This window comes from Gossypium arboreum, chromosome 2 (assembly GCF_025698485.1).
Source record: "Gossypium arboreum isolate Shixiya-1 chromosome 2, ASM2569848v2, whole genome shotgun sequence".
NCBI lineage: Eukaryota > Viridiplantae > Streptophyta > Magnoliopsida > Malvales > Malvaceae > Gossypium > Gossypium arboreum.
This window is the reverse complement of record NC_069071.1, coordinates 108,811,766-108,827,908: the sequence shown is the minus strand read 5'-3', so window position 1 is coordinate 108,827,908 and position 16,143 is coordinate 108,811,766. Positions and strand designations below refer to the sequence as shown.

The 16,143-nt window shown below is 27.2% G+C and overlaps 2 protein-coding genes across 2 annotated transcripts; both read left to right on the top strand.

Moving 5' to 3' along the window:
* The first annotated feature begins 4,979 nt into the window (after window positions 1–4,979).
* LOC108466758 (probable calcium-binding protein CML44) lies at window positions 4,980–5,869 on the top strand. Its single transcript, XM_017767126.2, has one exon. The coding sequence runs from the start codon at window positions 5,122–5,124 to the stop codon at window positions 5,635–5,637; it is 516 nt and encodes a 171-aa protein (XP_017622615.1). The 5' UTR covers window positions 4,980–5,121; the 3' UTR covers window positions 5,638–5,869.
* An 8,763-nt stretch (window positions 5,870–14,632) lies between these two features.
* On the top strand, window positions 14,633–15,551 carry LOC108456305 (probable calcium-binding protein CML44). Its single transcript, XM_017754904.2, has one exon. The coding sequence runs from the start codon at window positions 14,787–14,789 to the stop codon at window positions 15,300–15,302; it is 516 nt and encodes a 171-aa protein (XP_017610393.1). The 5' UTR covers window positions 14,633–14,786; the 3' UTR covers window positions 15,303–15,551.
* The last annotated feature ends 592 nt before the right edge of the window (window positions 15,552–16,143 follow it).

Here is a 16,143-nt window from a genome sequence, read left to right as displayed (position 1 = left end):
TAGAAATCTAGTTTATTGGTATGTTTTGAGAAATCGAAGTGTTGAGAATTGATCAGAGAAATGATTTAAATGTGGATATATTGTGAAATCTAAATTTTTACAGGGGGTTTTTACGTCAAATAGGCAGAAGTGCCGCCGGAATTTTTATAAAATAATTTTACCACTACATTTCCATTTTGATAAAGTAAGATAGAAAAGTAAGTTGCTTCGGCAACAAAATGTGACATTTTATATTTGGATCCAACAACCGGGTCGGGTATAAGATGTCACATACCTAAACTTGACACTTTATCCCAATTTGGTACCTAAATTTTTTTTTTGTCCAATTTGATACGTTAACTTGACACTTTTTCCTAATTTCACACATGAGATTTTTTGTCTAATTTGTTATCTAAACTTCTCAAATGTCATACAAATTACTCCAAAATATCAACGATGTTAGTTTTTCATGAGGAAACAAAAATTGCTAATATATGACCAACATGGCAATATGTGATAGATGATATGAAATATAATGGTAGGAATGATTATATTATTATTTGGAGTTTTCTCTAATTCACTAAACAATATGCTCAAATTTCAAATTTCATATGGCTTGATATTACTTTGACCGTTAGTGGTAGGGACGATTCAAGAGGGACCTCGTGTTTAAAGCACGACTTGATCTTCGTGAAGCCCTCAATTCTGAAAAAATACCATCAGTAGTAGAAGAAATTTGTGTTTAAATTTTCTTTCTTTGAGCTGTGCTTAATAAATGGATATTGAAGAAGAAAATAAGAGTTTTAAACCCCAAAAAATCATTATGTTAAATTAAACTAAAATTAATTAATTAAACTAAAGGCAATTGAATATTTAAAACATAAAAAGATAATCCATCTTTTTTGTCACATGTAGATCATAAATTTATTATTTTTGCTACTTCATAAAAAAATTGTTAATATATTAGAGTAGTTTATATAACATTTGAGAAGCTTAGGTACAAAATTGAATAAGAAAAAACTTAGGTATCAAATTAAGAAAAAATGACAAATTCAAGTACTAAATTAAAAATGCATCAAGTATACACAAATTAAATAAATAAGTAAAACTTCAGTATCAAATTAAGAAAAATATTAAATTTAAATATGTTTATTCAGAAAAATATTTTCAATAATTATTTAGTACATTAAAATTTTGATAAATATCTTATTTATTTAATTTTAATTTTAATACAATTGAAAAATACATTATAAAATATCAACTTTGATTGAAGAAATCTCACTTGTTTTTATTATAGTAAATTTATTTTAAAAAAACTCGTTTTTATTTTATTTTTTCCGTGTGGAATTTGATGTTTCCATCATAATATTCTTCAAAATATTAAATCCATTAATTAATAGATGAAAAACCGACCGTAGCCGGAAAAATTAAATGTTGCGTGGTGTAGACACGTGTTTCATCCTTTTTTCTGCTGAAGACACGTGTTTCATTTTGGAATATTAATTAATATTTCAATATTTTCCCCCAATATTTTTTTTAAGAATCTTATTATAAGTTTTAATTATATCTATTTTTTTAACATAAGATTTAGAACTATTCACAATCCCTTCCCAACTTATAAATAAGAAGATAATATGCTTTATCGAACTCAAATTTACCTTCTCTTATATTGACAACAATACTTATGTAGTGGTGAAGTCAAAAATTCTTTTGAAGGCCAAAATTAAATTTATATTTTTATAATAATAAAATATAATTTCATTATTTTAATAATCTATATATTTATAAATTTTAAAAGTTAAATCAAATTTTATAATGTTTAAATAATTAAAATATAATTTTATCATTATTAATTAAAAATTTTATATATTATAAAAATTAAATTAAAATCTATCATTTTAAATCATAACCCTAAACCTCTTAATAGTTACGTCATTATATTTATGTCAATTATGTCGAAACCATCTTTTGAAAACGGGGATCGACTTTGTTTGAAAGTGAAAATTAAAACGGGAGTCGCCACCAATCTTTTATCAGGTGTGATCGGATCACCTTTGTTTTAATAAATCAATTTTAGTTTACTAAAACAGGGCCTTTGGTCTACGAAACTTGAGAGAATGAGTTCGGGAGTCGGTTACGTGCGAGGAATGATTAGCACCCTCGACACGCCCAAAAAATTGGTACCGAATTGATTAGTTAGTGTCTTAATGTCGAAAATTAAAAATCGGAAAAGGACTTGAAATACGATATTTTCTATTAATACTGATTTAAAAATTTTTGAATTGGCTTAAATCGATTTGTTTAAAGATTTCCTTATCTCGAGATATCAGAGTATCACATCCCGTAAGTTAGGACACAATACCATGAATTCCCGAGCACAAGGTCGTCTTTTAATTTAAATTGAAAATCCGTGCATTTCAAAACTCAAAAGAATATTTAGCTATTTAGAACCAACAAGAGAACCAAAACCCCGTAAGTTAGGGCACAATTCTTCGATGTTCCAAAATGCGAAACATTACCTTATTTATTGAAATTAGTAAAACATGAATAAAAATCTTTAAAGTAATGAACAACAGAATGATATAAAATAGAAGGAGACAAAAATAAACGAGTTGGAAATACATTGAAACAAATAAAAAATATGACAATAATATTAAAACAATAACAATGCATGCGATATATTAAACGTAATAATAGTATCCAATGTGAAATAAAAACAACGAATATATGCATAATAAAGATATTAAGAGTATGTACGTAATATATATATATATATATATATATATATTTATAAATAGTAATAGTGTTAGAAATATACTATATATAGTGTTTGAAGTATATACATAAAATAGTGAAAATATAACTAGTAATGTTAGGATATATATAATATATACATATGTATAAAATAGATATAAAAAAATATGTACATAATATATAGTAAAAAATACATACATAATATAATTAAAATATATACATAAGATAACATGTAGAAAAAATATATATAAATAATATAGTATTAAAGATATATACATAAAATAGTATAATATATATATATATACGTAATATAGAATTTAGAATATACCTAATATATTAAAAGAATATATACATAATATAATATTAAGAAATATAATAATAACAAAAAAAAAGAGAGGGAGAGAGTGGGTGATTCTCGGCCACAAGGCCGGCCACCGTCCGGTCACCGGACCGCCGCTGGCCACCGTCAGTGCCACCGTACACGGCAGCCGGACCTCAAAAAAAACTTTTTCGGTAAAAATGGGAAAACTTCCTCCTTTTATTTTTACTTTCGTATAAAAGAAACAAAATAAAACTGAAAAGAAAACAATAAGCAAACAAAGAACTTGAAACGAGAATAGACCAAAAAACCTCTTTTGCTTTGATATTTGATTAATCTCCAAAAAAAAAACTAGCCTCTCCAAAAACTAGCCTTTACAATAATTCTTCTCCTTGATTACTCTCAAAAAACCTCTCAAAAATCCTTTACAATAACTTTCTCCCCCAAAAACTTCTTCCTCCTCTAAATACAAAATATGAGAAGGCTTATATAGTCATTTACAAAATATTTTTTATTGTTTATGTCTTCATTTGTAGGTACAAGTGGTGGTGGAGCAAGTGTGGCTAGTGGAGTTGGTGGTGGAGCAAGTGTGGCTAGTAGAGTTGGTGGTGGCAAAGGCTAGGATTTAGTTGAGAAAAGTTTAGGTTGTGGGCTAGGGTTTTTTTATTTTAATTTGGGCTTAAGGTTTGGGTCATTGGGGTTTTGATGTAAATTGGGCTTTGGGTAGTTAAGATTTTGGGTTTTGGGTTTAATTTTAGTTGATTAGGTAAGGTTAAATTGGGTTTTGATATAAATGGGTTAAAATTAACCTACAACAAATTAAATTAAAACTCAATTGGTCTACAATATTTTTTTTTATACAAATAATTATGTCCATAGTAATCTAATAAACGTTACAACATGTTCAAGACAAATCCCTTTTGGTACAGTATTTGTACTACATACAATGATGAACGATACTACGTTGCTGTCAGATAGTCAATATTCAGCCATACTTATCTCTCCTCCAATCAATCAATAAATATAAGGGTAAATTATTTCATTAGTGATTCGTTATTACCATATTTTTATTTTGGTCATCAAATTATAAAAATTTTCATTTTATTTATTTATTTTTTCATCATTTCATTTTGGTCATGGTTGTTAAATTGTTAATTTAAATAAAGATGTTGTCTTTTTAATTGATATAGCAAAACATATATTCTATCATTTATGTTTTAATTATCTCTGTAAAATTATTAATTAGTAACATTTTAATAAATTATTTTTAATGTCAATTTAGTAATATAATGAACACAATAGAAAAATATTCTTGTTAGTTCAAAAATTATTCAAACTTGTGGTTTTATATATTATTTGAATTTTGACTACCTCAAGATTATCTGATTGGATGAATACCTTATTATGTCCTTGCTTCTGAAGCAAGAACAAACCATCCAAGATTCCCCATAGTTCAGCAATAAAGGCCGAACACTTCTCCAAAAACCGATTATATCCTAAAATCCATCTCCCCATTGATGAGGGACAATAACTCAACTAAATTGTAAATATATAGTAGGCATAGATAGATAAAAATAAATATTTTTTTCTCATTTCTAGCCTTAATAATGAATTTACTTCCTTATAAAATTCGATATGATTTTTATTTCCAAATATGAGTTAAACTCAAAAGGTAATATACACCAAACTTATCTCCAACAATTTTTTTAAAATGAATTTCTAGTATAAAAACAAATATATGATATTTGTAGAAGATCCAAAATTTGGGACTAGAATTTTCTCCCATTAATGACAAATGTTTCAGCCAGTAGCAAAATAAAGACAATGAAAAGGACTTAGATGAATGAAGACCACACTTAAAAGAAAAATGAAAATTCAACTTATCAGGAAATATATATATCTTTCCTTCCATAATTTTCCTTGGGAAACTTCTTGCAAGCTTCGTTACCCAATAATTTGCATTATAAATAGCAACACACCCGTCACTCTGCTTTCATCATAACTGGTTGATACACAGAAATACCAAGCTTCAAGCATTTCATATTAATGGTGATATTCCCTTTGACAACATGTCTCCCCTTAGCAAGAACGACTTGCGACGGATTTTCGAGAAGCTTGACAAGAATGGGGATGGCTTGGTTAGCCTGAAGGAGCTTAATTGGTTGCTTGAGAGAATCGGAGTCCAGTTTAGCCTTGAAGAATTGGAGTCCTTAGTGGGAAAACCTTGTCTTGGCTTTGAAGAATTCTTGTTCTTCTATGATTCCATCTCCAACCACAGCACCAAGATTGAGGCAGCCATTGATGATGAGGAGGAAGAAGAAATAATGATGGTTCATGGTGGCGGTGATGATGATGATGGTGGTCATGGAGACTGTGACCTTGCCAAGGCATTCAAGGTGTTTGACTTGAATGGTGATGGCTTCATTTCATGTGAGGAGCTTCAAAGCGTGTTGGTAAGACTTGGCTTATGGGATGAAAAGAAAGGCAAAGATTGCAGGAACATGATTTGCTTCTATGACACCAACTTGGATGGCATGATTGATTTTGAAGAATTCAAAAACATGATGCTACGTACCGTTTCTTAATTCCAAGGGTTTCATCAATGTCATGATCACAATTATCAGCCTTGTTTCCCCAATTGAGTTATCCCTTCCGCAATATAAGCTGTATTAAGCAAAAAATAAAATTTTATATCTATGGTGTTTTTCAGATCCTACTACAACCTTGTAATATTTTATTATCTAGTTTGATATTTACAATGCATATGTTGTTTGTGTTGATTGTTGGTTGCAATTAAATTTTTATATATTTTTTTAATTTTTATGAAGAATATTAGAAACAAGCTTGTAAAAGTGTTTCTTAGTTCGAGCTCAATGGTTTCTGATATAATTATTCTATGGATCGAGATGTTCGTTCAAGTTTGAAAGTTTATCTAAAATTTGAAAAGTTTAAGATAAAAATATTAGATTCAGAAAATGAGTTCAGGTAAAATAAATATTAAATCTCTATTAAATTTGAATGGAACTCGAACTCTAATACTTTGAACTAAAACTTGACCCGACCCTATCTTAACTCATTTTCAAGTTTTTAATATATTACTTTTCTTTTCTTTTATATATTATGTAATGCATATGACATGAAAATTAAATTATACAGAAAATTATACCCAAAGTCATTATTTTATTAATAAATTTATGTTTTGATAATTTAACTTTTAAAAATTGCAAAATGATCAGAAAAATTCCGAATAACAATTACTATGGGTTAGTATCCATAGATGTAGCGACGTGAAAATTTTAGTTTCGCTTGGGGTCGCTAATTGTGGCGATCTAGTGAAAAAGTTTGAAAACTGAAGTTCGATTTTGAAATAAAAAGGAGTCGCCACAGATCCTTTTTTATAGGTGTGATCGGACACCTATTAGATCTATTTTTAAAACAAAAGAAGGCTAAGTTCGGGTCTACGTCGAAATCCAGAGAAAAAATAGGGCTCGGGAGTCGGTTACGTGCGAGGAAGGTATTAGCACCCTCGCGACGCCCAAAATTGGTATCTCATAAACACGTGTTGTCTTGATTTTCAAAAATACGAGTTCAATGTAACACTTAGTTGTGATCCGATTGAAAAGACGAGAAATTTTAGTTTTTGATTTTTGAGAAGGATATACCATTTTAACACGAGCCGACAAATTCCATCCAACATAGCGATGAAATTTACGACTTAATGTTAAATCGATATATTGCCTCGATTAGTAATTAAAACATAAAAGATATTCATGAAATAAGAATTTAAAATAAATCAAAGATGCAAACAATGACATTATCAATGAAAAATGTTAACATAATACTAGAGCAGTAGCAAAACAGTAATAATAATATTTAAAAGAGAAATAAAACCAAACATGAACAAATATAAAGTACATTTAGTAATAATAATATAAGGTAACATATAAATATACAAAAATATAATATATGACATATATACATGATGTATGAAAATATAATGCCTAATAGACATATATGTGCAATATTACTAAATATATACGTACTAGATACAAGTACACATAGTATAATTAAACATATACAATAATATTAGGAATACTATGGACAAGGAAAATACATTTATACTAATAATAGTAAAAGATGTATGTACACCAAATAATAATATAATAAGTAGCAATAGGGAAAATAATAAATACAAAATCAATAATACAACATACACTAATGATACAAATAAGGAAGGTGTATATATACGTATGATAAAATAAATGTATTAAAATTAATAAAAAAATACAATATGGGTAAAAATAAATATATACATGATATATACGTAATGTGGTACTAAGAAAATATATATGTATATATACAATATAGTATTTAAAATATATACATAAGATGGTATAGAAATATGTACTTGGAAATGTATAAGAACTATATATAACTAGTAATATTAAAATATATAGAACATATATAGAACATATACAATACATGCATACCTTAGAAGTGGTAATAATAATAAGAAAACTATTTTGTACACTATACACATACTTATACACATATATATATATATATATATATATAAATAATAGTATTAGAAATCATATAGTATAAAGATATATAACTGATAATATTAAAATATATACATGAAGAATATACATAATACTAAAATATTTAGGTAATATATACGTATTAAAAAACTAGTAATAATATTACCTAGGTATATACAAATATATTAAGTATATATACGTATTATAAATATATAAATATATAACAAAGCATAAACTAATAATAATAATAATAATAATAATGATAACATTGGAATATAAAAGAAACAAACATGACATTAATAAAATATTAAAATAAAGTGAAATAAAAATATTAAATATGAAAATATATATATGTATACACGTACATAATAAAAAATATATTAATACATAATAATAATAATAGTAATAGTAATAATACTAATAATATAAAAATAACAAGGATATTTAATAAAGATATAAAAATAAACAAAAAAAGGACTAAAATTAAATTAAAAACAAAGTTGTGGGGCCAATTTGAAATGAAAACAAAGAAAAGGGACTTAATTGTACGCGCGTGAAACGTTGGGGGGACCGAAACAGCAATATTTCCACTCCTTCTAAACGCAGCGCATTAACAGGACTAATTTGATAACCTCAAAAAATCATGGGGCCGAATTGAAAACCATAAAAAACTTAATTGCGAAGCATCAGAAAAGCGGAAGGACTGCGCGCATAAATATCCCATTCAAACGAAAACACGCGGATCCGCTAGCGGGTCGGGTCGGATGGGTCGGGCATGGCCAAAACGACGTCGTTTTGGGGCTTAAGTGTAGCCCCCAAAATGACGTCGTTTTGGAGGGCTATATAAGGCCTAAAATAACTAAAAAAATCATTTGGGGAGAGGGAAAGAAAAAAAAAGAGAGAGGAAGAGAGAAGGAGGGAATCGGCCAGGGGTAAATCACGGACGACCACGGAGGCTTCGACGCAGCGTGATGGCGGAAAAGGTAAAAATTTTCTACTTTTATTTTATTTTTGTATTCTTTTTTGTACTATATTTTATGTTTATATTAAATAAAAAAATAAAGAAATATGTATATATATATGTATGTAAAAATCGAAAGAAATAAAGAAAAAAATGCATCCTTTTCGTTTACTCCTCGTTTGTTTGAATAACCACTATTGTCTGTTTATTGAAGTCTATAAATTCATTTCGATGTTTACAAAGAATAAAGGAAGAAAGGGAAAAAAGGAACCCCATTTCAGTTTTTTATTCGGCTTTTATAGCCTATTTTGTTACATACTTTATTATTATTTTTGCTATTCTTGCTTCTGTTTTGCTTGTCTGTTGTTTTTGCGGGGCATGGCCGGTGCTGGTGGTGGGAGTGTCAGACGGTATGGGCAATGCCAGGTCTCGGGCAGAGGCATGCCCAGCATGCGGCTGAAGAGGGGCTAGGTTTTTTTCTTTGCTGGAAAATGTTTAGTGATGGTGGGCTAGGGTTAGTGGGTTAGTTTAGGTGGGCTGTTAGTTTAGATTGGGTTTGATGATGTTGGGCTGATGAAATTGGGGTGGGTATTAGGTTGGATTGGGTTGTAGTGGGCCATTCGGGTTTGGGTTAGATATTGGGCTGTTTTGTATTGGGTTTTAAGGGGTTTGGGTAATTGGGTTATATTTGGACCAAAATTGGCCTACAACAATAGACAAGCACTATCCATCCAATTTATAACCAGAGGTTAAGGCTATAATCCGAAAAAGAGCAGCCCAACCAAAATTGCTCTTTACATGTTGGTCCTTTATTTGACTTTTTGTTTTCATAGAATTTTTAGGTTTTTTAAAAAAAATTGGTTTATGTATTAATTAAGAAATAAATATATAATATTTCTTTACATAATAAATATATAAAATTTATTTTCTTATAACTTCAAAAATATATAATAATTGAATATGTATTTTTATTATAAACGTATAAATAATAAAAATAAATATTACATGAATAATAAAAATATTAATAAAATAATTATTCAATATATAATTTAATTATTTATGAATTTTATAAATAAAAATAAATTATTTTTTTATTATATACGTTTTAATTTAATGTTTTTAATAGTTATTTTATTTTTTACTCTAAATTATCTCTCGCCACCGTTTTGATTGAATCTAAATATATATCTCACCACTAATTTTAATTTCACCGTTTTACCTTAGGCATTTTACAAATATGAGCATACTTATAAATACTTTGATTTAATTGCACTAGACATCTCCAACTATGACTCTCATTTTAAATTGGCCCCTAAACTTCAAAACATTCTAATTACACTTCAAAACCATCAATATTATATCAATCAAGTCCTTTCATTATTAAAATAGTTAATTTAACCATTAACGGTAGGAATGAATATATTTATTTGGAGTTTCCTCTATTTCACTAAACAATATGCTCAAATTTTACTTTTCATATGAGTTGATATTACTTTGACCGTTAGTGGCAGGGGCGATTCAAGAGGGCCTCATGCTTAAAGCACGACTTGATCTTCACGAAGCCCTCAATTCTACAAAAATATCATCAGTACTAAAGAAAATTTGTGTTTAAATTTTTTTCTTTGAGCTGTGCTTAATAAATGGATGTTGAAGAAGAAGACAAGAGTTTTAAACCCTTCCCTCCGGAAAAATCATTATGTTAAATTAAATTAAAATAAATTAGTTAAACTAAAAGCAGTTGAATATTTAAAACATAAAAAAGAAAATCCATCTTTTCTGTCACATGTGGATCATAAATTTTTTATTTTTGCTACTTTGTGCAAAAAAACATTGTTAATGTAGTTTATATAACATTTGATAAGCTTAGGTACCAAATTAAACAAAAAAAATTAGGTATCAAATTAAGAAAAATGATAAGTTCATGTACTAAATTAAAAATAATAATTGTCAAATTAAAAATGCGTGAAGTACACACAAAATAAAAAAAAGTTTAAGTAAAAAGTATTAAATTTAAATATGTTTATTCAGATAAAATATTTTGGGTAATTATTTAGTACATAACATAATTAAAATTTTGATATATATCTTATTTATTTATTTTCAATTTTAATACAATTGAAAGATAAAATTATAAAATATCAACTTTGGTTGAAGAAATCACACTTGTTTTTATTATAATAGATTTTTTTAAAAAATGTTCGTTTTTATTTTTATTTTTATTTTTCTGTGTGGAATTTGATGTTTCCATCATATTAATAGATGACAAACCGACCATAGCCGGAATAATTAAATGTTGCGTGGTGTAGACACGTGTTTCAACCATTTCCTTTTGTTGAAGACACGTGTTTCATCTTAGAACCTATAAACCAATCATATTGCAATATTTTTCACCAATATTTCTCTGAACAAATAATATGTATTTGATTTTTTAAAATATATTTTTAGTAATTTTATTATAAATTTTAATTATATTTGTTTTTTCATATAATGTTTAAAATTATTTATAATTTTTCTTTAATTGATAAATAGGAAGGTAATACTCTTTAATACATTTAAACTTGCATAATCTTATATTGACAATAATATTCATACAATCAAATTTAAACCCAGTCGGTATTTAATATTTTTTATACAAATAATATGTTCACCCTTCAATTTGCCATTACTGTTAATCTAATAAACGTTACAACATGTTGAAGACAAAATATCCTTTTTGGTACATTATTTGTACCACATATAATGCTGAACGTAGTTGTCAGAGAGTCAATATTCAACCATACTTATCTCTCCTCCAATCAATCAATAAATATAAGGGTAAATTTTTCATTAGTGATTCAATTATTACCATATTTCTAGTTTAGTCATCAAGTTATAAAAAATTCAGTTTTGTTTTGAGTTAAATTGTTAACGTAAATGACAATGTTACCTTTTTATATATATATATATATATATATATATGACAAAACATGTATTCTATCATTTCTGTTTTGGTTATTTCCATAAAATTATTAACTAGTAACATTTTATTAAATTATTTTTAATGTGAATTTAGTAATATTTTGTTAGTTCAAAAATTATTCTGAAAACTTGTGGTTTTATGTATTATATATAGATTAATTCAACATTGATATATTATCACAATAATTAATATTTACTTAATATTACTTTTGTTATTACCACATAATAGCAATTTTATTTTAAAAATTGATGTAAAACTCAAATATAATTTTAATTGAAATGGTAAAATTGAGATAGTAAAACTTATGATGTCTTAGATTTATATCTTATCATTCTTATCATGTGTATGTCTTTTCTAGATTCATGAAAATATAAGACATAAATATCCTCCTAATAATTTTTTGTTTTGAAAAAGAAATACACTTTTAATAATTTCGCAACTGAATTGAGATTTAGGTAGTGTTCGAAAAGCTACCTAGTAATTGAATTTGAATGTAATTGTTTGTAATTATACGGAAGTCACATGTTTGGATAATCATTGTAATTAGTGGATCTCGTTGAATTTGGTGTAATTGAAGCACCCTAATTACATTTTCCAATTCTTAGGAGAAAGGTGAAATTTGGAATAATTACATGGGTAATTACACTCAAATCCTTTTACCCTATGGCTTTCCAAACATATATACATGATTTAACTTTAAAAAATTGTTTTTATACAAGTTTAAGTTATAAAATTATATTATAAACATAAACTCATATAAGTGTTCGAGATGGTTATGATCAAAATTTTAAAGTTATATTATAATTCCTAAAAATTATTATAAACAATAGTTTGTGTGCATTTTATAATACTATAGCAAAAAAAATTATTTAAATCTGAAAAAAATCTAAAGTTATTGTCAAAAAGTATATTATAGAAAATAATTTACGTGTTATAAAAGAAAAAAGTTATGACAAAAAAAAAGTAAGGATATAACTTATTTACATGTCTATGTTATATATTATTAAAATAATATACTTATTAATAAAAATTAACATTCTAAAGTTACGATGAAAAATTATATTATTTATAAGAAGTGTTATAGAAGTTATTGTACCTTTTATAAAAGTAATATATTATAAAATTTATATTATTTCTAACCTAATTTACATATTATAAAAAAGGTTATAATCTAGTATAAGTCTTTTTCAAATTAAATTTATACAAGTGTTTTTTATTTTTTTAGTATACTTATACAAGTTTTTATAATCAATGCTACTGATTGTTTACATCATGAACTTAAATATTATATAGTAGATGCTAGTTATGTAAATACAAAAAGTTTTGTTGCACCATATTATGGTATATGATACCATTTGAGATAATAAAGCCAGACGCAAGCACCGGAAATGACTTGCAAACTCTTTAATTTGAGACATAAAGCTTCGAAATGAGATTGAGAAGACATTTGTTATTCTAAAAAAGATTTCTCATACTAATAACATCACTTCAATATAGCATAAAAAATAATGTTAGATCGTACTGCATGTTGAATACTTCATAACTTCATTCATAGGTAATATTAGGATGATTTATACTTTAAAGAGTATATGGAAAAAGGAAAACTTGATAATATTAAGGTTAAAATATGCCACAAGTCTGACACTCTTTGTAAATTTGAAATTTAGTGCTTGTACTTTTATTTCTAAGAACTCAGTCCATCTACTTTTCAAATTTCAAAATTTAGGTCAACTGTTAGCACTTTTAAAATTATGTTGTTAAATTCAGGTTCATTACAATGCCATTTTTTAACTTGAATTTAAGCTAATATTGTCAATGTGACATTTTTTAGTCCATTTTTTAAATTATGTTGTTAAATTTAGGTCAACTCGTCCTCATTCGCAAAAACCATTTTAGCTAATGCATCCACTGCATGATTATTCTCTCTAGAAGAATACCGCACGAATCACTTGTCTTCATAACATAAATTTTGTCAGATTCTTCTAACAAGTAAAATATTTGCTCCAGCTAAATGACGATTGCAAAAAACTTTGCCTACCTCGAAATTATCTAATTGGATGAAGACCTATTATGTCCTTGCTTCTGAAGCAAGAGCAAACCATCCAAAATTCCCCATAGCTCAGTAACAAAGACCGAACACTTCCCTAAAAGTTGATTATATCCTAAAATCTACTTCCCCATTGATGTGCGACAACAACTCAACTAAATTGTAAATATATAGTTGGTATAGATAGATAAAATAAATATTATTTTCTCATTTCTAGCCTTAATAAGGATACGAAATAAAGATTTTTACTTCCTTATATGATTCGATATGATTTTTATTTCCAAATATGTTAAACTCAAAAGGTAATATACAGCAAACTTATCTCCAACAATTTTATTTTAAAATGAATTTCTAGTATAAAAATAAGGGTAAACTATAAAAATAGTCATTTTTGTTTACTTCAAATTATATTTTAGTCACTTATGTTTGAAATGTTACGTTTTAGTCACTCTGCCGTTAAGCTCCATTACCTCCCTAAAGACAATCTTATGTGGCAGTCCAAATGGGTTTTAAATACCAACTTAGATGTCCAACTAGGATGAGAATAGTTTTTTTAGTCAAAACGGAAAAGAAAACTAAAAAAAAAAAAGAGACGAACATTTATTCTTTTCCAGTTCAAGGTATAAATAATTTAAAATTTTTAATTAATTAAATTTATTTAATTAAAAACCTATTGTCATCCCAGTTGGATATCTAAGTTGGTATTTAAAACCCATTTGGATTGCCATGTAGTATTGCCGTTAGGGAGATAACGGAACTTAATGATAGAGTGACCACTTCGTAACAAAACGATAATATAAGTGACTAAAACGTAACATTTCAAACATAAGTGATTATTTTTGTAGTTTACCCTAAAAACAAATATATGATATTTGTACAAGATCCAAAATTTGGGACTAGAATTTTCTCCCATTAATGACGAGTGTTTCAGCCAGCAGCAAAATAAAGACAATGAAAAGGACTTAGATGAATGAAGACCACATTTAAAAGAAAAATGAAAATACAATTTATCAGGAAATATATATATATATATATATATATATACACATATATCTATCTTTCCTTCCATAATTTTCCATAGGAAACTTCTTGCAAGCTTCGTTACCCAATAATTTGCATTATAAATAGCAAAACACCCGTCACTCTGCTTTCATCATAACTGGTTGATACACAGAAGTACCAAGCTTCAAGCATTTCATGTTAATGGTGATATTCCCTTTGACAACATGTCTCCCCTTAGCAAGAACGACTTGCGACGGATTTTCGAGAAGCTTGACAAGAATGGGGATGGCTTGGTTAGCCTGGAGGAGCTTAATTGGTTGCTTGAGAGAATCGAAGTCCAGTTTAACCTTGAAGAATTGGAGTCCTTAGTGGGAAAACCTTGTCTTGGCTTTGAAGAATTCTTGTTCTTCTATGATTCCATCTCCAACCACAACATCAAGATTGAGGCAGCCATTGATGATGAGGAGGAGGAAGAGGAAATAATGATGGTCCATGGTGGCGGTGATGATGATGATGATCATGGAGACAGTGACCTTGCCAAGGCATTCAAGGTGTTTGACTTGAATGGTGATGGCTTCATTTCATGTGAGGAGCTTCAAAGCGTGTTGGTAAGACTTGGTTTATGGGATGAAAAGCAAGGCAAAGATTGCAGGAACATGATTTGCTTCTATGACACCAACTTGGATGGCATGATTGATTTTGAAGAATTCAAAAACATGATGCTACGTACAGTTTCTTAATTCCAAGGGTTCATCAATGTCATGAACACAATTATCAGCCTTGTTTCCCCAATTGAGTTATCCCTTCCTCAATAAAAGTGTTTTCGTTTGAGAACTAATTGCTGGCAGCTCTACTGTATTAAGCAAAAAATAAAATTTTATATCTATGGTGTTTTTCAGATCCTACTACAACCTTGTAATATTTTTTTATCTAGTTTGATATTTACAATGCATATGTTCGTTTGTGTTGGTTGTTGGTTGCAATTAAAATTTTATATACTTTTATTTTTATGAAAAATATTAGAAACAAATTTTGATATAATTATCTATGGATAGAAATATTCGTTCAAGTTTGAAAATTCCTCTAAAATTTGACAAGATTAAGATAAAAATACTAGACTTAGAAAATGAGTTTAGGTAATAAAAAAACTCTTTATAAAATTTGAATGGCACTGGAACTCTAATTCTTAAAACTAAAAATTTGACCCGGCCCTATCTTAACTCATTTTCTAGTTTTAATATATTACTTTTTCTTTTCTTTTATATATTATGTAATGCATATGACATGAAAATTAAATATATAAAGATATAATATAAAAATTAAAAATATATTAAATTATTTAATTTTAAAATTTTAATAAATCAAAAAAGTATATATGATGGTTAAGATATCTATAATTATTAGATATTAAATTAAAAGGTTATATTTTAAAAATACATATAAAATAATAATATCAACAACCTTAAATGAGTTAAAGGTAAAAAAGGTAAATTACACTCAAGGTCACTATTTTATTAGTAAATTTATATTTTGATTATTCAACTTTAAAAATTATAAAATGATGATTAAATTATAATGACA

Excerpts from the sequence above, each read along its gene's own strand:
- LOC108466758 (XM_017767126.2), top strand. The coding sequence starts at position 5,122 with ATGTCTCCCCTTAGCAAGAACGACTTGCGACGGATTTTCGAGAAGCTT.
- LOC108456305 (XM_017754904.2), top strand. The coding sequence starts at position 14,787 with ATGTCTCCCCTTAGCAAGAACGACTTGCGACGGATTTTCGAGAAGCTT.